The sequence below is a fragment of the Phyllobates terribilis genome, unplaced genomic scaffold (assembly GCF_046119375.1).
Source record: "Phyllobates terribilis strain yellow unplaced genomic scaffold, ASM4611937v1 Scaffold_2__4_contigs__length_985480577, whole genome shotgun sequence".
In the NCBI taxonomy this organism is placed as follows: Eukaryota; Metazoa; Chordata; class Amphibia; order Anura; family Dendrobatidae; genus Phyllobates; species Phyllobates terribilis.
Window position 1 is genome coordinate 99294158 of NW_027362762.1, and position 27501 is coordinate 99321658.

General features: G+C 42.5%; 1 protein-coding gene across 2 annotated transcripts in view; it reads right to left on the reverse strand.

Moving 5' to 3' along the window:
• Window positions 1-859: 859 nt before the first annotated feature.
• RDX (radixin) overlaps window positions 860-27501 on the reverse strand; it is a 93248-nt gene continuing 66606 nt past the window's right edge. The window contains exons 7-15 of one of the 2 annotated variants that reach the window (XM_073662440.1): window positions 24036-24182; window positions 18435-18531; window positions 15834-15997; window positions 12419-12549; window positions 11562-11722; window positions 7206-7298; window positions 4713-4769; window positions 4512-4580; window positions 860-3639 (exon numbers count right to left, since the gene is read on the reverse strand). In XM_073662440.1, the coding sequence (XP_073518541.1) occupies window positions 3475-3639; window positions 4512-4580; window positions 4713-4769; window positions 7206-7298; window positions 11562-11722; window positions 12419-12549; window positions 15834-15997; window positions 18435-18531; window positions 24036-24182 (1084 nt within the window). In that variant the 3' untranslated portion in view covers window positions 860-3474. Of the gene's footprint in view, window positions 3640-4511; window positions 4770-7205; window positions 7299-11561; window positions 11723-12418; window positions 12550-15833; window positions 15998-18434; window positions 18532-24035; window positions 24183-27501 lie in introns of both variants that reach the window. The other variant, XM_073662438.1, reaches the window with a different exon arrangement.

Genomic DNA, 27501 nt, shown 5'->3' on the forward strand with positions numbered 1-27501 from the left:
CTAGGAAAGTAAACTGAAATGTACATGTTTATCAACTTAAACGCTGAGAAGTCCATCTTGTGACACCAGACCAGGAGGATGAACTGGACTCGCACTGGTTTTGTTCAGCTTAGCCATGCCTAACCTACAAATCCCACTAGGATAACCTGGAACCTAAAGTGGTTAACCAACTTAAAAGCCAACCAGTCCAATTTATGACTCCAGAACCTGAAGATTAACTGGATTTACAATGATTTAATTTGTCTTATCACAATCATGACCAACTAAAACTAGAATGATAACGGGGATGTAGATATTTTACCAAGTTAAAAGTTGACCAGTCCATTCTGAGACTCCCGACACTGGATTTACAATGGTTTCATTCTGGTCAGCGCAAACATTTATACCTCCTACTAAGTGGACAAACTGGGACAGAGATGTTAAATGCAGAGCAGTTCAATATGCCAAGTAGGAGGGATGGACTGGAAATCTGTTGGACCCACCAGCTACCCTCAGGACTGTATCTTATTAAGGCTCCTCCTTGTTGTTTGAATCACGATTTTCGGTTTCTTGATACACGCTGTTTGAAGGCATTCCACCATGGAAGGCTTTTATTTGCATTAATTTTAATCAATGAGGAGAGGGGATGGAGATAGACTGGAGGCAAGTAGGTGGGACGTTGCAATGAAGAGCGCCTCTTTCTAGATTTGAACAGTGTTCTTGTATTGACTGATTGCTTTTAAAGCGACCCTCTACCCTGTGGCTAAAAAGACTACACAATTCTTACACAGTGTCCATACCTGGTGTTCTTCTTTTGCTGCCTCCACTCGGATAGGATAAAATAAGACATTTATGTAGGCACAAAGAAAACCAGAAGAAATGTCCTTTATATCTTTATTGTTAAACAACCTGGTTGAAAATCATTGCAACGGCAGCTTTGACGTACAACAAAAATATATATATATATATATGTAAAAGGGAAAAAAAAATCCTAAATTTACTGTTATGAAATGCAGCTTCTTTAATCATCACTGGCTACATGACTGATCGATAGCTGCTGATCAGAATGTCTGAGGGATAAAGACCAAGGCCCCGAATCATAGAGACTGGAGTTTTATACAACTTTCTTGATGAAAGGTGCGCGGGAGTAAAATGCGCCAAACTAAGATGTGAACCTTAAATGAATTTGGTACATCTTCCAGCTGCCATGAGCCACAAAAAAAAAAAAGTTACTGCAGTCATAATTGATGCCATCTTTGTGGCAGCACTCCTTCCCTGGTTTGGTGGAAAAATGTCAAAACCTGCACATTGAAACTTTGCAAAACTCACAGTTGGGCAAACAAACTATTTTACACCAAAATTCTGATGGAAACTGAATAACCGGGGGCCATAACTATTCCAAAAAGTAAGAAATGCACATGAAGTTTTTGACCAGAGCCAAAATTAGATTTAGCAAGAAAGAGAAACTAGGCGTCCTTATATTAGATTTCTCTTTCCTTCTGAAGCAATTTCCATGAAAACTTTACATTCCAGCCAAGGAAAGGTCTTGCATCTGCAGGAGCATTTCCTACGCTGGGTATACAAACCATTTCCTTCCAAATAGAGCTGCAATATATAGCTCTATAGTTGTTAGCTGGATTATTAGGATACATCCAAAAGAAAAAAAATAAAGTAAAACTAGACAAAAGTGCCTGATAAATTCTCTTTTTAAGAGGATGACCCCTTATACCTGGGGGCCATTCACTCGAATCCACTTTCAAGTGGATTATCAAAAATTTGTCAGTTTTCCTATACCTTACACCAATAATAATAATAATTCTAAAATTTGCTCATCATTATCATCAGCAAGCGACCGGGAACCCAAACACGGATATTGTTAAGGGTTAAAGCCTTGCGCACGATCGTCTAAACAGGAGCAAATGTAAAGTGGGGAGCACTAGCCCACAGGGAGCACGCTGGTGGATATTTTGGCTGCCTCCAATCCAATGGCTAATTCGGATCCGCCTGATATTTTAGGTGTTGAGCAGGAGGTTTTCATTCAGGAAGCCTGTAAAATATTGCATCGCTGCAGAAAGACATGGCCACCTTCTTGCCATCAGATCTATGTGATTGGTCTATATGGGGAAACTATGACCTAGCCCTCCATGAGATGCGTTTGTAGAAAACAAGCGGTTTTTGTGATGGCATGTGCTATATTAAGCCGCCGAGAGTTCACCTGGGGATTATACTGCCAAAAAGTAAACTATCCAAAGCAGCCGAGTGCCATACTTTACACTGAAGGCTGTTTATAAAGCATTTCATGAGAAGTTGGGTTGGGTAAATTGGCCTTAAAGGGGATGTCCACTACTGGACAATTCCTTCTTAAATACTGCAGTCCTCAAAATAAACTAAACTCATCTCCTGGACTGGTGTGTATTCCAGCAATGTCAGTGCTTTGTCTCCTGGCGCTATTTCACGTGAGCGCTGCAGCCCATCAGGATCCACAGATAGGCGGAAGTGCTATTGTATCTGGAACAATGGACGCTGATGGGCTGCAGCACTCGCGTGACATAATGCCAGGAGACAAAGTGCTGACAATGCTTAAATGGCACCAAACCGGAGGCATGCATTTTGTTTTCTATTTAGGACACTGCAGCATTTAAGAAAAGGTTGTCCAGCAGTGGACAAACCCTTCAATAATTCTGAGGCTGCTCAGTCCTTATGTCCAGACACAGTTTCCCTTCAGGACTGGACGCAACGGAAAAAGGCGCATTATATGGATAACGGATTGTATATAGTGCTTGTCACGCCTAGAACATTAGTATTTTTATGGTTAGCAGTCTCCTATAATATAATAATATGCTCCGTACTACTTTATAAACTTATATAGACAGGTTATCTGTGAAAAGCAATAAAGCTCAAGAAAAATAAAGTACAAAAGAAAAAAAACAAAAACTCAAACGAGGGTAAATCTTAGTGAAGAAAACATGTTGTTGGTGTTACGAGGACCAGTCATCTCGTGTGTGTGAGGTAGCAGTATAAAGTAACCTCTTATTACAGAAGAAAAAAAATAAATGTCTTCTTATTGCTAAATCAAAGACATGGAACTTACTAGAGAATAATATCATGATGGGACGTACAACTGACAAATAATCCCAAAAGAACACATACCCACTCGCTAAACTCCTCTGTCAGTTCTAGACTCAGACTTGAGATGTCCGTTCACAACTCAAAGCTTCGTTAGCAGCTAACGACTATCTGTTAGGAAACTAATAGCGACAATGTGAATTAGCGACATTGATATGGTGGTGTGACGAAACTGAAATCGGACGCGACACGTTCAGCACTGCAGATAAAACCTATTCGTCCTCGTCTTGCTTAATTCTCTCCTCCACAGTCAGACTGGTACAGGTGCTTTGGCAAGGGGTGGGGGGCACGCTCCATCATAGATTCGTTAAAGGCCTACTTTTCTATGTTCGTGATTCGGCATAGTGTAGCACGGCGTTCGAGGCCTCTTCACATTGATTCAAACTCATCGATGCGCTGCTTGGTATTTCCTTGTCGGATCTGGCGGAGTGTCTTGTACTTGTCGCGACCGGCTTTCACGTTTTCGGCGTGGAGAACGTCGTTTTGTGTTTTCTTGGTTTCATCTCTTGCTTGGGCCAGCTCAGAACTTAGAGCCTGGAAATAAAAATAAAAAATGGTGTGTGTGTGTGAGTGTGTGTGTGGGGGTGGGATTTAACAGGCTTGTACCACTTATTTGATAGCATTTCTCACCCTTTGCAATTTTTTTAAAAACTCCAGAGCAAGCCCTTTAAAAGATGTGTCTGCATTCGCAAACTTTATTTTATACAAATGCAACATGAAAATATATGCAGACCTATGATCGCCATGGTTACAGACTACAAAAACCGTGTAGTCTGATCCTCCTCCCATAACAAACGTATTTAATCAAATAGAAAGGGAGCCGGTCTAGTGACATTTGGCTGCTGTGGTCGCAAGGTGATCGCCAAGCCATTGCATGTGACTAGTGAAGGGTTGGTCTGGAATCTCCTAGTGTAAAACTTTTTTAAAAGTGTTGTCCACCTTTGGGGAAAATGATTTTTATTTATTTTTTTTACTTAAAACCTTTGTATTTTAAGCTAAAAACATTTTTGCAATCGAGTTTCATTAAAATTTTTTGCACAGTTTGCTTTTGCATGCCGTTTCCCTGCGCATTCAATGCAGGTCATAAAGAGAAGCTCAAAAAAGACTGATAAAAGAGTTACAAACTCTCAGTGCTGACAGACAGATTCTCAGTTAACTCATTCTGCAGCAACCGACAGTGTAATACAGCAGCTATAGAAGGCAAACAGTACAGCATTTTTAATGAAACCCAATAGCAAAAATTATCTTTAATTCCAAATACTTGCATTAAAGAAAAAAAAAAACTGCCCCCAAAGATGGACAACTCCTTTGATAGTTCAGTTGTGCAAACCGTTTACAGTCACCAAGTACCCTATAGCCAAATGGTACGTGGAGAGCCGACTTTGTGACTGCATGTGAATGGTTACCTGTAGTTGCTTCTTTACACGCTCATTCTTTTGCGTTTCGGTCAGTCTCTCCTCCTCACTCCTATGATTCATCACCCCCTCAAAGGACAATTCTGCGCTGGCCTCTGCGCTATTTTCATCATGCTCGTCGTGCTCGTGTTCGTTTTCTACAGGTGCAACGGGCGGTGGAGGAAGCGGCGGTGGAGGGGGTGGTGGAGCAGACATCACAGATTTTAGCTCCTCTTTGGTTTTTACCAGATCTTCTTGAGCAGAATACGCCTGGCCGAGAAAGAATAACAGGTCTCATACTTGCGTCACCATGTTACGAATTGCATGATTCACAGTAATGTAATGTTTAAGGACAAGGCAGAAGTACTACTGCGAAGCGATTGCCGAGTACAGATCAGGGTCCTTTGGAAATAGCGTACTCATTAATGAATGCACAAGGAAAAACATGGTTTGAAGACGAGGTTGTCTGTCCTCAAACTGTAGAAAATTAAGAATAACTAAAATTATTCTAGGCCAGTTTGGCTTTGGTCATGCTGCAAAAATTGCAAATAAAAATACTAATTGTGTTTGCATTAAAGAAACAGATCTGGATTTCTGATGACTGTGGCATTGCGGGGCTGTCAGGGTATACGCATGTGATGACCTTTCCATGGGTCTGGTCATCAGTAACAAATCGGTGGGGGTCCAACACACAGCGTCACAACAGAACAGCTCTTCTTGGCTCCCGGGGCGGATGAAAGTAAACACTGAGAGGAGCTGCTGAGCAAAGCTTTGTTCCAAGTGTAGCGGCTGCTGCAGCGCAGCTTCTGTCTATGCAAAAAAAGGGAGCAGCAGGTAGTGGTAGCTACACTTCAAACAAAGCTGAGGAGCACCTCTCCATTCAAAGTGTTTACATCCGGCCAACGCAAAAAAACAGCCGGTTACTGGGAGTGCTGGGTGCTAGACCCTCACCAACTGCTATTGATGGCACATCCTGCAGATAGGTTATCAAATACCTATGCCAGGAAAACCCCTTTAACTTGTAATTACATTCACTATCATAACATGGGATTTTAGCAGCACAACATTGCTCTAAGGACGGTTTTGAAACATCTAAACATTCATGGTCGGAGTATGGAGTGTAATGTCCAGACTGGCCCCGAGCCTCCTCGCATAAAGTCAACATTCTCAAACATGTCTCCGTGGCCGTTACGTTCAGGTCAGGAGACCGGTTCAAACAATATGGTCCAATTTGGACAGTGAAACCAACGTTAATATTGCCTTTGCTTTAAAGTGTGATCTAAGGGTAGAGAAAAGATGGCTCTCCAAAGTCAACATAACCAGCAGCCACAAGGAGACCTCATCTTTACCATCATCATGGGCTATAACATGGAGAGAAGGGAAGAAACCGTAAATCATGTAGAAGATGGGAAAAGCGATTGAATGTTTTCAAGGGCAGGCATTCTCCAGACTGTCCACATTTTTGGCAGAGTACAATGGTATGAAACTGGAGTAATGTTCCAAGCACTGAGAGGAATAGGTGTCCTTGTCAGATATGCGACCATCAATGTAGAAGAAAAGCTGAGGTTCATGAGCTTCAAATACTTCAAATCTTTAGAGGAGGGCAAGCAAACATGAAACCTTAGCCAATAGCCAAAGCCCCCAATTCTGCCCTTTAGGTTTGTACTCTAAAAACTGTGCAAATATCGTGACATTCATTGATGCATAAGCATCTTCCAGTGTGATAACCAACACTATTATCACCCAGTAACACTGAAAAATATATATATATTCCTAGTTTCGGATGCAGAAAGAAATTACATTTTTGCAATATGAGACACTTAAATCTCCCTAGACCTCCGTGTCAAAGAACCCAAAAAGTTATGTGCCGAGTCAAAACTTTTTAGGAGCATCGGTTCTCTGGTTCTTAACATACATTATACTACTGCCGGCTGTGCCAATAGTAACAATGCTTATAATATGGCACCACATTTTCTCTAAATGATAAACCAGGGAGAACAAGACCGGAAACCTTTAAGAGAGCTCACTGCGAAGAAAGGGGTCCTCCATAGTAAAGAATTATTGGGAAAATAGCAATGATTCCACCCTCAATAATAACCTATTTTTCGCTGCTATTCTTATGTAACGGCCGCCACATGCTTCCATAATCCTAGTGTCTCTCCCTCAATCAGACATTAAGCTACGACACTGGAGGCAGGCACGGACAGGGAAGAAAATGGCATTTTGTGCTGCGCAATCAGATGGCTGCAGAGAGGACTGATTGGAAATGACACTTCTCGGGGAAGTGAAATTAGTGATAATTGCTCGTACCGCCTGCAATTCAGTCCATCAGATGTAACGCCGCACACTGGGCTTCCGCCATGTACTCTCAGAACATCGGAGGAATTATCATTAATGGTCAAGGTGCTATGAAGTCCAGCTACTGACGCAATTATACTGCTCAATCTCACAGACTGATCACACAGATCATTATCATAGAAATCAGCCCGGCACTTCAGGAGCTGGGAGACCCTGTACATTGTATTGGCTTTTAATACTGAGGAATAATCAGAGAAAAGGTATAATAGAAACAAATCACCAATTCTGCATTTATCACCCACTCCTGGTTTTATCTCCCACTCCTGAGAAAAATACTGACCAAATACTGATAGAGGGGCCGTGGCCTTAGGGTAAGGAACACAATGTGCAAAGAGACAAAAAGATTACCTTTTGCTGCCACTCTGTAGCTTCTTCTTCCTTTTTCTTCTTCGCCTCTTCTAGTAAAGCAATCTTAGCGGTGAATTCTGCAAGTTCAGCAGCCTAGGGAGAAAGAAAAACAACAAAAAAATCACAACATAAGAGAAGCACATATAACACTAAGTGCACCCTTATGTGGCAGAGTATCTCACTGTAGTGCTCGAGAGTAAGGCTACGTTCCCACAATGAGTTTGATGTTGCAGATTTTATGCACCCATTTAGTAAAATGGGTTATTTGCATTTTTTAGAAAATACACAAATATTCAGAAATTTTGTTAAAGAAAAAAATTAGTTTTTGTCCCCATTTTCTGAGACTTGTAGCGTTTCCATTTTTCAAGACCTGGGGCTAGTTGAGGGCTTATTTTTTTTTGTGCCTTGAGCTAACATTTTTACTGATACTATTTTGGGGTACAAAATACACAGTCAAAAACTCACCAAAAACCGATTGTGGGAAAGTAGTGTTAAACCTTCTATTTATAAAGGTCTTGCCTTCACGAGGAAACCCCTTTAATTAGTGCTTGACCCCACCGGCACAGTTTCTTTAGACCCAGCAATTAGCTGCTGCCCAATCATGCAGTACATGGGATAGGACGAGTCTGCTAAATCTCCTCTATGCTCTGGTACATGGGATAGGACGAGTCTGCCACATCTCCTCTATGCTCTGGTACATGGGATAGGACGAGTCTGCCACATCTCCTCTATGCTCTGGTACATGGGATAGGACGAGTCTGCCACATCTCCTCTATGCTCTGGTACATGGGATAGGACGAGTCTGCCACATCTCCTCTATGCTCTGGTACATGGGATAGGACGAGTCTGCCACATCTCCTCTATGCTCTGGTACATGGGATAGGACGAGTCTGCCACATCTCCTCTATGCTCTGGTACATGGGATAGGACGAGTCTGCCACATCTCCTCTATGCTCTGGTACATGGGATAGGACGAGTCTGCCACATCTCCTCTATGCTCTGGTACATGGGATAGGAGGAGTCTGCCACATCTCCTCTATGCTCTGGTACATGGGATAGGAGGAGTCTGCCACATCTCCTCTATGCTCTGGTACATGGGATAGGAGGAGTCTGCCACATCTCCTCTATGCTCTGGTACATGGGATAGGAGGAGTCTGCCACATCTCCTCTATGCTCTGGTACATGGGATAGGAGGAGTCTGCCACATCTCCTCTATGCTCTGGTACATGGGATAGGAGGAGTCTGCCACATCTCCTCTATGCTCTGGGTCACAAAGGGGGTCCCAAATGGCGTTCCCTTCTATGACTTAAAGATGGGTGCAGAAATTCTGAATCGTCTCTCTGTATATAAGTACCATTGATTACAACTTTTAGACTTATAAGGGTTTGCCAACAAACAAAAGTACTTTTAAATCAATAGATCCTGGAATAATAATAATTTCCACATTTGGTTGTGTTTAAATAAAATGTTCCTGTGCTGAGATAATCTTATAAATGTGCCCCTGCTGTGTACTGTGTAATGGCTGTCTGACCGTACAGGAACATGGTCTGATCATACCACAGCTCCTGGGCAGGGGAGGAAGCAAAAGAGTATGATTTGCAGGACCCTGTCAGTAATCCATGAATGCCTGACCCGAACCAGACTATCTGCAGCACCCCGGGGCCTCTTCTGATTTGCAGGCTTCAGTGATGTAATGCGTGTGCTGTGCCACAATGTAAGACAGGTAGGAGGTTCACAGTGATCAGTAGAGGCCATGGGCTACCAACATGGCTGCTGCACCAGGGTCATGAGAATCTTTTTGCTCAAATCCAATCATGACAAATGTAAGAACTATTTTTAAAACCTGGATTAAACTTCACAATGACAATTACTGTGCTGCCAAGTACACCGCTACCCCCTTGAGATGCTTGGCCAAGCCAATACTAGCACTGACTTTAGTTGCTACTTCTTTGTGCCCTTCATCAGGTGCGGGGCCAGTCTTTTGACCATCACAGAATATTACATTAGTTTTCCTTAAGCAGTCTCAACCCCCAACTATATATTCCCATAATAATCCTCAAAATCCGGTTTAACTACACTTTTATTTTAGTCCACCACTACAATGGTAATTCACAAGTGTTGATGCAGGTCCTAAAAACTGATCCAAGCCTTCGGGAGTTTCTACCCGATCGCCCTCTTATGACTGCAAGGAGGGGCAAAAGCCTCAGGGATACTCTGGTGCACAGTTACCATGTTCGCCAGAACACTTTACCTTTCAATATTGGTAACCCCAAATGGGGTTGTTATCCCTGCGGGTCTTGCCTCTCATGTAAAAATATAGTTAGGACTAAAACTTTTCGTAATGCAGATGGCACGAGAGTATTTGACGTCAGGCGATACATCTCCTGCAGTAGTGTTGGGGTCATTTTATCATGCCACATGTGGGCTCACGTCCAGGGAGTTGAGGAGACGCGTGAGGGAGCATGTGTTGGACATTTTGGGAGCTGAGGAGGTGGAGGATCTATCATCACTTCGGACCCTACCAAGACATTTTAAGCAATATGATCATTGTGAACCCGAGAGTCTGCATGTCCGCGGCATTGACCAGGTTCATTTGGGCCTAAGGAGGTTGTGATGTAAAGAAGGCATTGGCTAAAGTGGAGTGCCGCTGGATCTATAGACTGGGAACTATGTCACCAGAGGACGTTTATGAACGATTGAGCTTCTCCCCCTTCCTTTAATTGTGGGGCATTAATGTGCCTGCCCTTGTCGATCGCCTGCTTCCTTCGCGCCCCTCCTTCTCTGGACGTGGGAACCCATCCTGAAATGACCCACATTTTGGTTATTTATCATATTGGTCTCCTTTGCATCTCCCCCTATATAAAAAAAAAACATACATGCAAAAAAAAACATATACAGATTAGGTCATTTGTCGTTGTTGGACTTCTCTTTGTGATGGCCCATATGATGATCATTATAAATTCCTCTCTCTGGATGCGTTGACTTCCTGGTGATTTTCCTTGCATACTGTTTTAAGTATGAATTATTGATAACCCTCATAGGTATGTCTGTGTTCTCTCTGCCCCCTACTCTTTTGCAGTCTGTTTTTTAATTGTGTGTGTATTATTTCCCCTTTTTAGTTCACTCATTTCCCCTGGCCTTTTTTGCATATGTGGAGCCTCTTGTGAACTGCAGTTGGAATGGAAACCTATGACTTCATGACAGATTATACATTTGAATTCAAATGTAAATCAAATTCTTTCTAATGAGAGTAAGTGACACGATGGATATGGACATTTACTTACATCATGGGCTTTTTTTGCTATGTGATCTGTTATGTACCATGTATGGCGTTTTCGTTACATATCATGTGTGAGGTGATATTGGGTTATGTGGGTGAACAGGCGCTGCATCTGTCTCCCATGAGGGAGCAATCTCCTGTTCTCCCCTTATACCTGCGATTATCACTTCACCCACTGCAGGTAGGCGAGCCAACCCCGTGCGCATGCGCCGGGTGCCAATGTCATGTGATTGTGACGCGCTCTCTGAAGGGCGGAGTCCCGGAACATGTGACGTCAATGGGGGGAGTTCCCCTCTTCCGGGACATTGCTTGAGACCGTGCCGCTCTCACCAATGTCCGGGGGCTCGCGACGTTGTGTGCCATTATTGGTCAGTGCCCACCTATCCTCCATTGGCTTCCACATATAAAAGGCCCTGTATCCACACACACCCCATCACTGCCCTCTGAGGAAGTACAGAAACACGAGTCGGGACCTCCCTGACACTGTTGGTCATTTTCTACTTTTACTAAAGAATGTTTTATTCAGCTTAACCTATGTGATATTGGTTTCATTGTGTGTTGAATGTATGACCTTTGGTCGTTTACACGGACCTTACTCCGGTCATATGATTAATGTTGCTGTGACTTTTTTAGCACATGTTATTGTTACCAATGAATTGTACTGGTTAAGCTATGGGACTTCACATGTTGTAGACTTGGTTTAAAATGGATACCAACTGTGTCTATCTGCCCTCTGTTGCTACACCTACCTATGCTATGCCTTGTATTATATGGAATCTATACAATGTGTGTCTTTTTGAATATATTTAATAAATCATGAAATCTTTTTAGTCATCACATTGTGCCCTAACTACGTTATATTCTGGGGTGGTAAAACGCTTATGGCTGTCCTGGTTTTGCTAATTGATATTTAGTGTTATGCCCCTTTTTACTCATGAGGTCTGGTTTTCCATTGTCATTTCGTTGCATTACATTTTTATTTTAGTCCACCACTACAATGGTAATTCCCATTTTCCTGATGAAAAAAAAACAGTGCTGTTACTGTAAAAAAAAATAATCTGTGAACAAGCCCTTACCAGCTGCTCTTGGTTCTTCATCTGGTCGGCAGCTTGTTTGGCCAGTGCAGCCTTAGCGTCTTCTGCAGACCGTCGCTCCTTCTCCAGACGCTCGGCCTCTTCTTTTGCCCTTTTCCTTTCTTGCTCCAACTCTAAAGCTCTCAGAGTCTGCTCTTCTAACTCTAATAAGTACAAAGTGCGCAATTAATACATGAGAGGCGGCAGCAGAGCGGAGGTAATTAGTTATTGGGACCATATAGAAAAAAATATATGTACAATAGAGAGCGGAGGGGGTGTATATATGGCAGAATGTGGGGGGCAGTTTCTACACCAAACAGCCAAAATAACTTACAGAAAAGAATATGCATGAGAATGGTCTAACACCCCCTGCACATCGATAATCCGTGGAAATCTAGAAGTTTCTTCCATATTAGGCTGCATAAAAGTATATAAGTTAACAAGAAAGACTGAAATGAACAGTAGCAATAGGAGCTAGCACTGGTCGCTGCTATTTGAGGTAGGTGCTGGCTGTGTAACACCGAGGGCTCAGCTCCTTAGCTCGATCTATACACCCAATGTAGGATCTACAAGGAGATAAAGTACGGAGGAGAATCAAAGACTGAAGTTATATGGATTTCATGGATTATACTTTAAAATCCAGATTAAAACCTCTTTAAATACTCTGATCGCTCCTACGGTGCACATGATGCTTTTTCCCCCCACCTTGCTCCAACATTCCAATTTTTGAGGCATTTCTACCTATAAAAATGCTTTAAAATTTGGCTCCATACATAGAAAAACACTCAAAAAATTATTTTTTAAATGCTATTTTTGGATGTGGATTTTAATGCCCTTAGATGTAAGGATGACTCTTGTACCTTTCTGAGCCTTTAGTGTTTGTTCCTCAATTTGTCGGAGCCGTTCGATGAGTTCATCCTTTTCCCGCTCTATTCGCTCTTTTTCTTTCTCTGCTATCTCCCTTTTCTTCTTTTCATTTTCCAGCTGAGCTCTAGACAAGGAGAAACAAGGTGCAAGGATAATGATAAGAACAGATAGTGATGAAGCTTCCTAACACCTGGCACCCGATGGCAGGAGACTCTGCGGTGCTGTCATATCGGCGGACTAAGTGCTAAGAGAAGCACTCAACACACAATTACTGAGGCCGCCGAGGAGGCGCAAAGCATCACACAATCTTCTAGACATGGCAGCCCGTGAAAAGCAATTAGAGCGATACAATGCAGAACGTTTCCAATCCTGCTCGGCCCCCTAATACCAAAACTCTTATCGATAGGCCATGTCTGTTATTGCAGCTCTGCTCCATACACGTGCATGGGGCTGAGCAGCAATATAGACAGTCCGTGGGGTGGGGAAGCAGAGGTTTTTTTCTGATGCCTTAGAATGTACTGAGGCCAATTTACCCGAATCCACACATTGCAGAAAACGTAAGTCGCAGAGAGAACCAGAGCCATCAGCAAGTTTAGACTAACGATATAGCCGACACCAAATAGTAGCTAGTCCTGAGTGTCGGTACTAAGTCCTCTGTCCGCTCGCCCCTCAAAAGAACAGGTGTGCCAAGGTAGAGAGTCCATTTCTGGTACGAAGGGGAATAGAGGCTGGTACACAGAACAGGTGAGTTTTCAGTGTCTGTGCAATTATTACCACATTTATTTGTTTGCGCTGAGGAGGGGGAAAATACATCTGAAAGGTGCAATATATGTTTGGCCAGCAATGACCGCTGCAATCAATCACTAGTCTCAATGGTTATGTGTCGTACCTAGCGGCGGGTGTATTAGTTCAGTGGTCACATGACGGGGGAGACTGAGAAGGCAAGTACGCTTTTGTTTTTTTGTCTTTTTACCTCTAAGACAATTTTAAAACTCTTTAACCCCTTAAGGAAAGAGCCAATTATGTCCTTAATGACCAAACCAAATTTTACAAATCTGACCAGTGTCTTATGAGGTAATAACTCTGGAACGAGTCAATGGATCCCCCTGATTCTGAGAATGTTTTGTTCGTGACATTGTACTTCATGATAGTGGTAAAATGTATTCAATATGACTTGTGTATTTGTGAAAATTTTCAAAACTTAGCAATTTTCAAACTTTTAATTTTTATGCCTTTAACCCCTTAGGGACCCTGGGATTTTCGTTTTTTTGCATTTATATTTTTCCTCCTTTTGTTCCCAGAGCCATAGCATTTTTATTTTTTGGTCAATATGGCCGTGTGAGGGCTTATTTTTTGCGGGACGAGTTGTACTTTTGAACGACATTACTGGTTTTACCATATCGTGTATGGGAAAAAGGGAAAAAAAAATTCCAAGTGCGGTGCAATTGCAAAAAAAGTGCAATTCCACCGTTTTTTTTTTTTTTTCTTTCCACATTCACTGGATGCTAAAACTGACCTGCCATTCTTATTCTCCAGGTCATTATGAGTTCGTAGACACCAAACATGTAATGGTTCTTTTTTTATTTAAGCGGTGATAAAAAATCCAAAGTTTGATATAAAATAAAAAAAAAAAAAAGGCGCCATTTTCCAAGACCCTTAGCGTCTCCATTTTTCGGGATCTGTGGCAGGGTGAGAGCTTATTTTTTGCACGCCGAGCTTAAGTTTTTATTGATACCATTTTGGGGTAGATCCGATATTTTGATCGCCCGTTATTGCAATGTTGCAGCGTCCAAAAAACGTAATTCTGGCGTTTAAACTTTTTTCTCGTTACGCCGTTTACTGATTGGATTAATTTTTTTTTATATGGATAGATCGGGCGATTCTGAACCCAGCGATACCAAATGTGTATGTGGTTTTTTTTTTATTATTTTATCTTGAATGGGGCGAAAGGGGGGGGGCATTTAAACTTTTAAAAACTTTTCTTTTTTTTTTTTCTACACTTTTTGCTTTCTTCAATAGTCTCTATAGGAGACTAGAAGCGGCAACTGTGATCGCCTCTGCTACGGGGTCACCGATGGGCGGGGTAAGTGAAACACTTCCGGCGCGGCGTGGTAAATGCCGCTGTCAGAGATTTACAGCGGCATTTAACATGTTAACAGCCGCGGGTGGATCGCGATTCCACCCGCGGCTGATGTGGGCACATGTCAGCTGTACAAATCAGCTGACATGTACCCGGTTCAGTGTGGGCTCAGCGCCGGAGCCCGCGCTGAACAGGGGGCGACAGCCTGGTGCATACTATTACGCCCCAGGCTGTAAAGGGGTTAAATCAGAGAGAAAGGTCACACAAAATAGTTAATAAATAACATTTCCCACATGTCTTGGGAAACTCAACATGTCACTCGAGCACCCGCGATACTCGGTGCATACCCGATGCAAACTCAAGTAGCGAGCACTTGCGCTCAACACTAGTTGCCATATTGTCATCATTTTTCTTCTATACTTTTGAAAAAAATCTCAACCCCGACCCTAACAACCCCAACCCTAACCCTATTGCTAACCCTAACTACCAGGTACACATGAATTGGCCAATTTATGCGCTAAGATTTCTCATTTATTTCTATTTTCTACAGCAGTAATGCTATTCATATTTGATATATTTCATGTTCGTATACTTAGCGCTACAGAGTGCTACTTACTTTGTTATATATGGATATGGCTGCTCCTAGTAAGCACCTGTTCACACCTATTTCTTGTTTTGGAAGTGCCGGTCAGTTTTTTTCTGTCCCCAACGCATCCCTAACCCCAACACATCCCTAACCCCAACACTGCAAAGAATGGAAAAAAATTTTTTTTTTATTTTATATTTTTTATCTAACTAAGGAGGGGACAAGAGAGGGGTTTGATTTATTATTTTTTTATTTTGATCACTGATGTGGTTTATAAGTGATCAAAAGGAACCAATAGGGAAAATTCCCCATTGACAGGTACCGGCAGCAGAGCTCAGCATGCGCACTGCGCATGCATCTATTAAACTATAGCATTCTGGGGAATTCACATCTGATTGTGAAATTAAAAGATTTTGATTGTAATAAATGCGCTACTTCTAGTTGCTTCCATCTCAACCCTAGAAATAATGCTGTACAACACCAACCACTGCAGCTGAGCTACGCTGGGTGTGTAACTCCCATTCAGTTCTATGGAAATTATAGAGTCAGCGTAACTTAGCTGCTAATAGCCTGTAGATGCCTGGATGGAGTTATTCCTGCCGCCACAGCCATGAAAAGCTTTATATATTTTGCTAATATTTTTCTAAAGCAGCTTTTAAAAAAAAAAAAAATCATTAATTTTACTCTTCACTTTGTTGCTTTACAGACAAAGCAAAAAAAAACAAACAAACAGGGCATGTACCTCTCCAGCTGCTTCTGGTGCTTCTCCTCTCTGGCTTGAGCTTTCATCTGCTGAACTTCGATTGTGTCCGGTTTCCTTCGCCTCATATATAGCTCGTGATTGCCCATACACAGTGCCAATATCCGCTTATTAATTCTTAAACGTGGAGCGTAAAATACAAAATCCTGAAAGAGAAGAAACAGAAGCACCATGTACCACCATGAAACTCATGTACCACCATGAAACTCATGTCCTGTTCAGTAGCGATAGTTTAATGCTGACCTATGGTAAAACACTGCCCGTATGTATTATCATGTGATGTGAATACCACCAGATGGACCCCACCCATTTATAATGGGGTCTGTTGGGGCGTCCATCATTTCTGACACGGAGAATAATAGTGGAAGCCGCGCTGTTCTAGACCTCAGAGGTGATGGAGAACATAATAGCTCTTTAAATAAGAATGTTCTAAACACTGGTGAGAACATAGCCTCAGAAGATATGTAGAAAGTAATTGTCATTTTTTAACTATAGGAGATGAAAGCATTTGGCCACTTTCTACCAATCTTACATCTGAATTTGTACAGGACATAAAGGACATGTCAGCAGCTATTTGAAGGAAAGGGGCCATAGCAAGAAAAAAAAAATACATACATACACAGATCTGACATACTTCACAAGTACTATTTTTTGGTGTCTTCTTATGGCTGGAAATAACCTACCTGATTTTGGTAAGCTTTTATTGTTTTTTTTTTTTTAATTTTTATTTATTTAAGGGTTTTCCCTCGAACAAAGTACATTTAATCAATAGATCTTGGAATAAAACTAAAATTCCGCAATTTGAAAAAAAAAAAAAATGTTCCTGTGCTGAGATAATCTTATAAATGTGCCCCTGCTGTGTACTGTGTAATGGCTGTGTCTGACCGTACAGGAACATGGTCTGATCATACCACAGCTCCTGGGCAGGGAGGAAGCAAAAGAGTATACAGACAGGACAGCATGCTGCTTTCTGTGAGGTAAAACAGGTTTTCAAAAAGGCAGGGAATGTTGTCCTGTCTGTATACTCTTTTGCTTCCTCCTCTGCCCAGGAGATCAGACCACGTTCCTGTACGGTCAGACACAGCCATTACACAGCACACAGCAGGGCACATTTATAAGATTATCTTAGCACAGGGGAAGAAAAAAAAATGTAAACACATCATTTTGTGGAATTTATATTTATTCCAAGATCTATTAAAGTGTACTTTGTTTGTGGGAAAACCCCTTGAAGTCCTATAGTGCAGCCTATGGGAAAAAGAGTGAGGAAAAAAAAAAAAAAAAAAAAAACACTTACACTGAGGTAAAAAAAAAAAAAATGCCAGTGATCCTACTAATAAACTTTTTAATAAAAGGGACAAAAAGTAGAGAAAAAAAAAAAAAAACACCACATCGTTTGTAGCAGTTTTGTTTTTCCCTATTGATTTGCAGCTATTTTTGCACAAATTAGTGTTTAAAATAGAAAAATAAATCTTAAAAAGCAGTATCCCCACCTTATATCATGTAAGTTTGTCATAAATGTCAGATGCATGTGCCACTGCTACGATCCACACCCTTCTTAAAAAAAATGGGGGTCCCCTGACGTCCCATCTTGTCGGCAAAGAAGCAGCAGCACCAGGCAGGCCAGGGGGTCGGGGGTGGTCAGGAGCACCAGGCAGGCCGGGGGTGGTCAGGAGCACCAGGCAGGCCAGGGGTGGTCAGGAGCACCAGGCAGGCCAGGGGTGGTCAGGAGCACCAGGCAGGCCAGGGGTGGTCAGGAGCACCAGGCAGGCCAGGGGTGGTCAGGAGCACCAGGCAGGCCAGGGGTGGTCAGGAGCACCAGGCAGGCCAGGGGTGGTCAGGAGCACCAGGCAGGCCAGGGGTGGTCAGGAGCACCAGGCAGGCCAGGGGTGGTCAGGAGCACCAGGCAGGCCAGGGGTGGTCAGGAGCACCAGGCAGGCCAGGGGTGGTCAGGATCACCAGGCAGGCCAGGGGTGGTCAGGAGCACCAGGCAGGCCAGGGGTGGTCAGGAGCACCAGGCAGGCCAGGGGTGGTCAGGAGCACCAGGCAGGCCAGGGGTGGTCAGGAGCACCAGGCAGGCCAGGGGTGGTCAGGAGCACCAGGCAGGCCAGGGGTGGTCAGGAGCACCAGGCAGGCCAGGGGTGGTCAGGAGCACCAGGCAGGCCAGGGTTGGTCAGGAGGTCAGGGGGGTGGTCAAAAGCCTTTATTACAGCGTTAGCCACATATATTGGTCTTTTAGATATGCCATACATGTCTAGAATGAGAATATCTCCTTTAAGGATACATACACTGTACTTTTTAATATTCTGCCATAGAAAACAAAAAAGGAGGTCGATTTTAGGATAAACCCGATGGTATACAGCGCAGAAACACATGAACAGTCTCGGTTCTTTAGGTCATATCTCAGGCAAGCTGGGAATATGACTTTGCATACATTATTGCACAAGTGTTATTGAATGCACAGGAGCAGACTTAAGCCGAGCATGAAAAGGGAAGAAGATGTTCTGAAAAGTCCCACACCGGTAGATTAATTGCCCCGAGCAGAAAACGATAGCAGTGACATAGCTTCCCGCAAATGACTCTTACCGGAGCCTTTTTGTCGATTGGTTTTATAACAAACTTTTTGTCGTTAAATGAGATGTTTCTGATTTCACTCCAAGGAAATCCAATCTTAGGTGTCAACCTGAGGAAAGGGAAGAGAGAGATCTTTACACCGAGACGACATTACATTTGTGCGGCAGCGCAGGATGCGGGACGCCGAGTAAATTGCACAGAGAATCATCTGGGCACAGAGAATTGTAAGAACACGTTAGAGCCGGACGTGTCAAGCATGACATTTAGAAAATCACAGCAGCATCAAATTAAAGACCAAAATCCCCGAATGTGTCATGTAGTCACTTTCATTCCAGCAAATCTAGGTAGGAACCTAGTTATAGCACAGATGTCGGTAACTGGCCATTAAAAGCAGGGGTGTACACCGAAATCATGGGGCCCCATAGCAGAAGTTCTAACTGGCTCCCCCTTCCCAAAAAAAATTAAAAAATTGATTACATTGTCGGGGGTCACAGAAGATAATAACTCACAAAAGTTCCAGCCTTTACACAAAAAAAAAAAAAAATAGATCTACCTGTGGCCAAACATTTTTGTATCCCTGATCACAGCATCATGGACATGAAGCTACATCTCAGAGAGACAGAAAAATTTGGGAATACAAGCTCAAAACAACCTTTGACACACTCAGTGCAGGAATGAATGTGTCGCATGGATTTATGTCATTCTACATCAACTAAGGAATGTGCCCCGCAGACCTGTGGGGACATCACAACCCTGGGCCAGACCCCAATCACAGAACAATAAAAAAAACTTTCACACTCCTTATCTATGAACTGCTTCAAAATTTATGGCCACAACTCTTTCTCCCCCTCCCACTAATAGTTCTGCTTCACGTCACTTGTCTCATCTATTGCATTATTCTTGTGCCCTGTTATGTATAAATATGTGAAACTTCAGATTTTGTGTTATACTATGACTGATGAAGATGCCCAAATAGTCTCAAAAGCTTGAAATGTGTTACAATCTTTTCAGTTAGAAATTAAAAAGTATTAACAACTGAGGACTCGCAAATCTTATTAGCCTTTGCATAGCAATTTTCCACCTGTTGGAAGTCCTAGAGTCCGCTTTCATTGCCCCCATAAAGTACAGGGTGGGCAATTTATACGGTTACACCTAAATTAAATGGGAATGGTTGGTGATAGCAACTTCCTGTTTGTGGCACTTTAGTATATGGGAGGGGAAAACTTTTCCAGATGGGTGGTGACCATGGTGGCCATTTTGAAGTTGGCCATTTTGGATCCAACTTAATTTTTTTCAATGGGAAGAGGGTCATGTGACACATTAAACTTATTGAAACATAACAATGGTGTGCTTGGTTTTAACGTAAAAAAAACTCATGAAAGAATAAAGTTACAAGTTTATGACCACTTATAAAATGTGTTCAAAGTGCTGCCCATTGTGTTGGATTGTCAATGCAACCCTCTTCTCCCACTCTTGACACACTGATAGCAACACCGCAGAAGAAATGCTAGCACAGGCTTCCAGTATCCGTTGTTTCAGATGCTGCACATCTCGTATCTTGATGGTATGGTGTGGTATATGGGGTACAAAGATAGTGGGGCCATTCTTCATCTATGGAAACCTAAATGCCACTGGATATCTGAAATTGCTACATGATGTGTTGCCCTCTTTATGCACCGAAGATGGCACGTTCCCTGAGTTTTTCCAACAAGATGGTGCATCACCACATTATGGGTGTCAGGTCCGAGCATTCCTACATGAACAGTTTCCTGGAACGTGTATTGGTCGTCGTGGGCCAGTTGAATGGCCACCAAGGTCTCCCGATCCGACCCCCTTAGACTTTTATCTTTGGGGGTCATCTGAAGTCTATGCTGTGAAGATACGAGATGTGCAGCATCTGAAACAACGGATACTGGAAGCCTGTGCTAGCATTTCTTCTGCGGTGTTACTATTAGTGTGTCAAGAGTGGGAGAAGAGGGTTGCATTGACAATCCAACACAATGGGCAGCACTTTGAACACATTTTATAAATGGTCATAAACTTGTAAAAAAACTCATGAAAGAATAAAGTTACGTTAAAACCAATCACACCATTGTTTTTCTTATGAAATTCTCAATAAGTCTAATGTGTCACATGACCCTCTTCCCATTGAAAAAAATAAAGTTGGATCCAAAATGGCCGACTTCAAAATGGCCGCCATGGTCACCACCCATCTGGAAAAGTTTTCCCCCTCCCATATACTAATATGCCACAAACAGGAAGTTGATATCACCAACCATTCCCATTTAAATTTAGGTGTTTCCAAATAAATGGCCCACCCTGTATAATGCCAACAAAAGTGCCCCCTAAACACAGTATCCAACCCCAATGGTGAATTCTTCCACATGCACAGTATAAATACCGCACTGTACCCCACCTCAACTCTCAAGGCAAAGTATGGTGACCCCAACAGTATGATCCCCCAACTGTGCCCCCACACAGCCCTCCATGCAGTATAATGGGCTTACATACAGTATAATGGCCCGCACTAGCCCTCCACACAGTATGATGGACCCCACAAACATTCACACTGCATAATTAATAATTTTTATTTCTATAGCGCCAACATATTCCGACGCGCTTTACATTTTAGAGGGGACTTGTACAGACAATAAAAGACATTACAGAATAACAATCAGAAATCAACAGATACCAGGAGTACAGAGGGCCCTGCTCGCAAGCTTACAACCTATGAGGAAATAGGGGAGACACGAAAAGGAGGAGCATACAGTATAATGCCCCGCCCCATTTAGCCCTCCAAATATTATAATGGCCCCACATCATAGCCTTCCATATAGTATAATGCACACCCCATAATCCTCTATATTGTATAAAGTGCCCCCATAATATAATGCACCCCGCATGGTCCTCCATACAATATAATGCACCCCGCATGGTCCTCCATACAATATAATGTACCCCCAATGGTCCTCCATACTCTATTATGGCCATCAGTCACAGATTTAAAAAAATAAATACACTACTCACCTCTCCTCGTTCCACCCAATGCTCCAGTCTCCTCAGCGCGGGGTATGGAGCGCCGCACATCTCATTCAGAGCAGCGGGCACGCGGTAATGACATCATCGCGCCCGCTGATCTGACACGTCAGAAGCAGAGGGGGAATGATGGGGATGGAAGAGTCTGCTGACGCTCCCTCCATCATCATTGCTTGTGCTGACGGCCGGAGCTCCAGCTGTCAGCGTGAACAATGATGGAGAAGGGAGCGTCAGCAAATGCCTCCACCCCCATCATTCTGTGAGGGAGCTGACACCAGGCTCCCCCAGCACAAGGGCTCCATAGCAGTGGCGGGGCCTGCCACCATTGGCAGTTCACCACTGATTCAAAGGTGTCTGAAGCCTTCAGATAATGAACTGAAGCTGCCGTTTTAATTAAAGGGGAATGCCCATCTTACAGAAGAATCACTATATGGTCAATTTATGATTGGTGGGGTCCCTGAAAATCCCGAGAATGAAGGGGCTGAAGTGCTGACATGTAAGGCCCTGTTCATATGTCCAGTTGTCATCCATTTGTAACAGATGCAGTATTAAAAAAAACAAACAAACAAACAAAAAAAAAAAAACAACTAGATCCCTTAAAAATGGAGCAAAAAACAATGCGCAAATCGGTTTCCATTTTTGCACCATTTTTTGTCCCATTTGTAACGGATCCGTTTTACTAGAAGTGTCTATGAGAACCGATAATGGATGACCATCTGTCTTGATCTTTCTCCCAAAGACTTCAGTATTAAAAAAAAAAAAAAAAAAATCCAGTTACTCAGTTTTTTTTCCAGATAAGATTGCTCTTCAGACTACATTTTTTTGATCCAGTTAAAAAAAAAAAAAAAGTGGATTGCAGCTGAAAGGGAGGCAGATGACAGTCCTGTTATGGCAGTCAAATGAATGGATCCTGTACCGGAATGTGATCCAAAAACGGAAATAACTACTGGACCTGTGTCCAGAGCCTGGCAGATAAGTCAACCTTGTTTCTTCTGTTATGTCACAAACACTTGAATGGGAAAAAAAATATTACAAAAAAATGTTAGTTATAGGTTGTAGTCCAATGCCAAGTTTACACAGGCAGATACTTCTTCAGAAGAGCCCTAAAAGATCTATAAGAAATATCTGTGCATTTGCCACTGTTCTCGGCAGCACATGTCTACACAGACAGAGAATGAAGAAGAGGTTTTGTACAAATCAAAAGATTAATTCATAAATTGTGTGGTGTGAATGCAACTTTATTTCCCAAGGAAATCCGCAGCAGGAAATGCATGGAGATTGCAAGAAGAATTGTGAGGGCGGCTCGTTCACATCTTATTGTAAAGGGGTTTCCACCATTTTTATACAGCTGACCAATCCTCAGGAAAGGTCAACAATATCATATTGGTGGGGTTCTATAGCCTGCCATACACAATAGATGGCTGTCGACCAACAGCCATAAGCAGCCAATTCTCCCATACACCAAAGAGTTTGCTCAGCTGAGTGCTCTGGACGAGAAAGCTGCAGACAGACATCTCTGTCAGTGGCTTATCTCCGAGAGAATAAAGTGATCAGCAAATCGAACATGCCCGACTGACATCTCTAACGAACAATCGGCCGGTGCGCGTATGAGGCATCACCTACCTCTGGCAGCGGGCGGATGTAAACAGTGTATGGAGCATGGAGCAGAAGACCACCACTCCATCATAATGTTTAGTTGCTGCTATCCGGTCCTGGGGATCAGATCCTTTTCTAACCTGGAAGCCATGCCGGCATTTACATTTCTTACTTTTGTCCTATTATGTGAAAAGCCTATTCAGGAGAAGACAACTTCTAGTGCCACTTATCGGATGTATCAATCCTAAAAGTCAGTATCGACCCTTTAGCAGGATTTAACACATAATTTAGGATAAGACGACAAACCTGAAACTCCATTTGCGTACAAATTCCAGCAGATAGTTGACTATAAAAGGGAATTACTTAAAGAAAACCCCTTCCCATTTTATGCTGTCAGAAATGGCACCACATGGAAGAGAAATGTCACACGACCCGACCAAGAAAGGTGAAGGCTACAAGATCAGTTTTAATTCCCAGAGGAGCATTACATGGCCTTCAATTCTCCCGAAGTCAACAAGGAGAAAACATACCCCTTAGTACAACCATCGGCACAGCTTGGTCAAAGTATTTCCTTTCTTTTAAATAACAGCTTGTTTACAGTGTACTTTTGGTATACAATTGGTGCATAATGGCATATAGACACAAGTCTTCAAAATCTCCAGTGGGGCCCCCAACACACACAGGTCTTTAATAGGAAAAGTATTTTCATATGGGGTAAAGGGACCTTTGGGCCCCCCTAGTATTCAAGGGTCGGGTGCGATTCCAAACTCTGCACCTACTGTAGTTACACCCCTGCTGCCGGAAACTTCCCCAACGCACATGGCAAGTGTGTAAAAAAAAAATCAAACATGACATGTAGAAGTGTGAACAGAACCTTACCTGCTCCTGAATATTACATCCATAGGAAAATAATTAGCATATGTACAAAGCTGCACATTAGATGTAACCGTGAAGAAGCAAAGTAATAAACTACATACTTACTTGTCATCGTGTTCATAAATATTCAGTCCTAACGCATCAACACCGAGCCAAAGTTCAGTCCCTTTTTTATTTTTTATTTCAAAGTAATTGACCCCGTACATCTCCAGATCCTGCGCAATCTTCAAATACTCCATCATGGAGTCTTCCCTGCAGAGAGAAAAAAGAACAAAAGACGTAGGCACCGGGTTTTATTCTGAAGTCTCTTTTTTGTCTTTTTGCATTCGTAGCAGTTTTTTTTACGCCAAATTAATCAATTTTGCACAAAGTAAAAAACTGGTCTTTATTTTTGTCTCTGACCTGTTTTGTGACTTTTTAGTGTAAACAGTCACAAGTTTCGCAAAATGGTGCAAAAATAGCCGGCATACATATAATTACTCCAGGGGGACTGGAGTATATTTGAGTCAAGGTTTGCAACTTTTTGATACGCCGCAATTGATATATCAGCTGAACACCCAAAACTCTGCACATAACGGCAAAAATGAGAAAAAACAGGCAACACAAAAAATAGACTTTACAAAAGATGTAAATTAAAAGAATTAAGCTCAAGTGAAAATCAGGTGAAAGAATCTAAAAACTAGATAAAAAAAAAAATAAATAGTGAATTTGGCCCTTAGATTGTATTTTTTATTTTAACTTTTTTTCTAAACTTCACATTCTTAAAACAAAAACATTTTTATTCCATCAATGTAACTGTGGGCCTCTTCTTAGTGGTAGAGGTTATATTTTTCGATTACATCAATTTAGGGTAAGAAGTGTGCAACATAAATGAGTGCACCCCCTTCGAGAGATAAGATATTTAATCAATATCTCACTAAACACAAGAACAATTTCCAAAATTTTGACAAGACTGAGTTTGATGGAACATTTCTTTAACCCATAACATGAAAGTGATGTTAATAATATAACGTTCATTACAAAATATTTTAGCGCCAACTAATTTGAGTAAAACTGAATAAGTACACCCCACATCAAAAACTAGTGCATCAAGTATTTTGTATGAAGTCCATGATTTTTAAGGACAGAGCCAAATATTCTAGGCGTGGAATAAACAAGTTGGAGACATATTGAAACATTTGCCTTTTTCTATTCTTCAATAACGACCTTGGTTAGAGCCTAGATGCTGGATGGAGGGTGATGGCAACTTGTCTCTTCAGAATTCCTTATTGATGTTCAGTTGGGTTCAGATTAGGAGACACTTGGCCACTGAATCACTTTCACCCTGTTCTTCAGAAATGTAGCAGTGGCCTTTGGATCATGGTAAATGTGCACTTTTTCAACATGACAAAGGGCACGGAGTGATGGGAGTGATGGGAGCAACTTCGCTTTCAACACCGCAGTATATCGGTGAATTCAGAGCTACATTTCATTGATTGTGTCATGGACACCAGCAGCACTCATGCAGCCGCACGTAAGGATATTGCCACCACTATGTTTCACTGTAGGCAGTGTGCGGTTTTCTTTGTACTCCTCTTTGTGATGCCATACAGTTTTGAAGTCATCAGTTCCAAAAACATTTATCTTGGTCTCATCACTTCCGAGTGTAGAGTCCCAGTTGTTTTCATAATTTTTCAACATGGGCCCTGGCAAATTGTAGGAGGGCGTTTTTGTGCACGGGCCTTAGGAGAGGCTTCCTTTGTGGATGACACCCATGCATGCCTTTCTTCTAAAGTGCGCCGTATTGTGCCACCGGAAACACTCACTCCGGTTTGGCTTTCTACTTTAATGACCTTGCATGCTGCATTTCTTCAACCCTTCTCATTAGAAGACGCTCAAGTTTAGGTGCTAACTTTCGTGGCCGGCCAGAACATCTCTGTGAAATGGTTGCAGTTCCATCTTTATGTTATGTTTTTATATCATTGTTGCCCCAGTAGTCTGACTGATAAAGCTTTGCTGATCTTCTTGTAGTCGTCACCTTTCTTGTGTAAAGAAATAATTTTGTTTCCTCAGGTCATGTGACATTTCTCTTCCATGTGGTGCCATTGCTGACAGCATAAAATGGGAAGGGGTTTTCTTTGTTAAGTAACACCCTTTTATAGTCAACTGTCTGCTGGAGACCTCTGTAATGAATAATTAGATTTGCCTGTGGTTGAATTATTGTTACTCAGAATTTTATAGCCTAAACTGTAGCTTCACTGGCAAGACTGTCATTGGGGTGTACTTATTTGCACAGCATGGTCTTGAATGCATTTGTTTTTGGGTGTGAAAAACATCAAATCTTGGTCCACACATGGGGAGTATTTTGTAGTATTGAAAATGTTGATTCTTAAAGGAAACAAAGGTTTTCTGAAAAAATCTGTTGAGGTGTATTAATTTATGCTGTGCACTGAATATAACTTATTGATTAATTTTTATATTATCTTTTTAGAGCCGGTGTCTCAAACTCAGCTGGTACATGGGCCGCACATAGAAGAAAAAGGAGATTTTTGTGTACTCACCGTAAAATCTCTCTTTTTCTTAGCCTCTAATTGGGGGACACAGGACCTTGGGTGTTATGCTGCTGTCCACTAGGAGGCGACACTATGCTCATCTGAAAAAGATTAAGCGTGGCTCCTCCTCTGCAGTATCAGCCTACTGCAGTTTTGTGCAAAAGCAGTAGGAGGAACGTAACATAGATAACATAACCATGCCTATAAGAAGGCAACTATGTAAGAACTCAAAGGAAAACCAATATGAGAACTCAACTTAACGGCCCGGAACGGGCAAAGGGTGGGTGCTGTGTCCCCCAATTAGAGGCTAAGAGAAAGAGATTTTACGGTGAGTACACAAAAATCTCCTTTACTCTGTCGCCTCATTGGGGGACACAGAACCTTGGGACGTCCCAAAGCAGTCCCTGGGTGGGAAGCAATGGACGAATATTGTGTAGACGGGTCCCTAGAATTGGGGCACCGCCGCCTGCAGAACACGTCTGCCCAGGCTTGCATCTGCTGAGGACTGGGTATGAACGTTGTAGTGTTTTGTAAAAGTGTGTAGGCTAGTCCAGGTGGCTGCCTTACACACTTGTTGTGCCGAAGCCTGGTGCCGAAGGGCCCAGGAGGCCCCTACCGCACGTGTAGAATGTGCTGTAATACCTGCTGGAATAGGCAAATTTTTGAGGCGGTAGGCCTCTTGTATGGTGGATTTGATCCACCTGGCAAGGGTAGCTTTGGAAGCTGGTAGACCCTTGCGGCCGCCTTCCAGAAGAAGGAAAAGAGAATCAGACTTCTGGAAGGGCGCAGTCCTAGACACAGATACGCAATGCCCTGACAAGGTCAAGCGTATGCAAAGCCTTTTCCACTCTATGAACCGGAACCGAACAGAGGGATGGTAGTGAAATTTCTTCATTGAGATGAAAGCTGGACACAACTTTCGGAAGGAAGGATGGAACCGTATGAAGGACTACCTTGTCCTGGAAAAAAAAAATCAGGAAGGGCTGTCTGCAGGAGAGTGCCGTGAGTTCAGACACCCCGCGTAGCGAGGTGATTGCCAC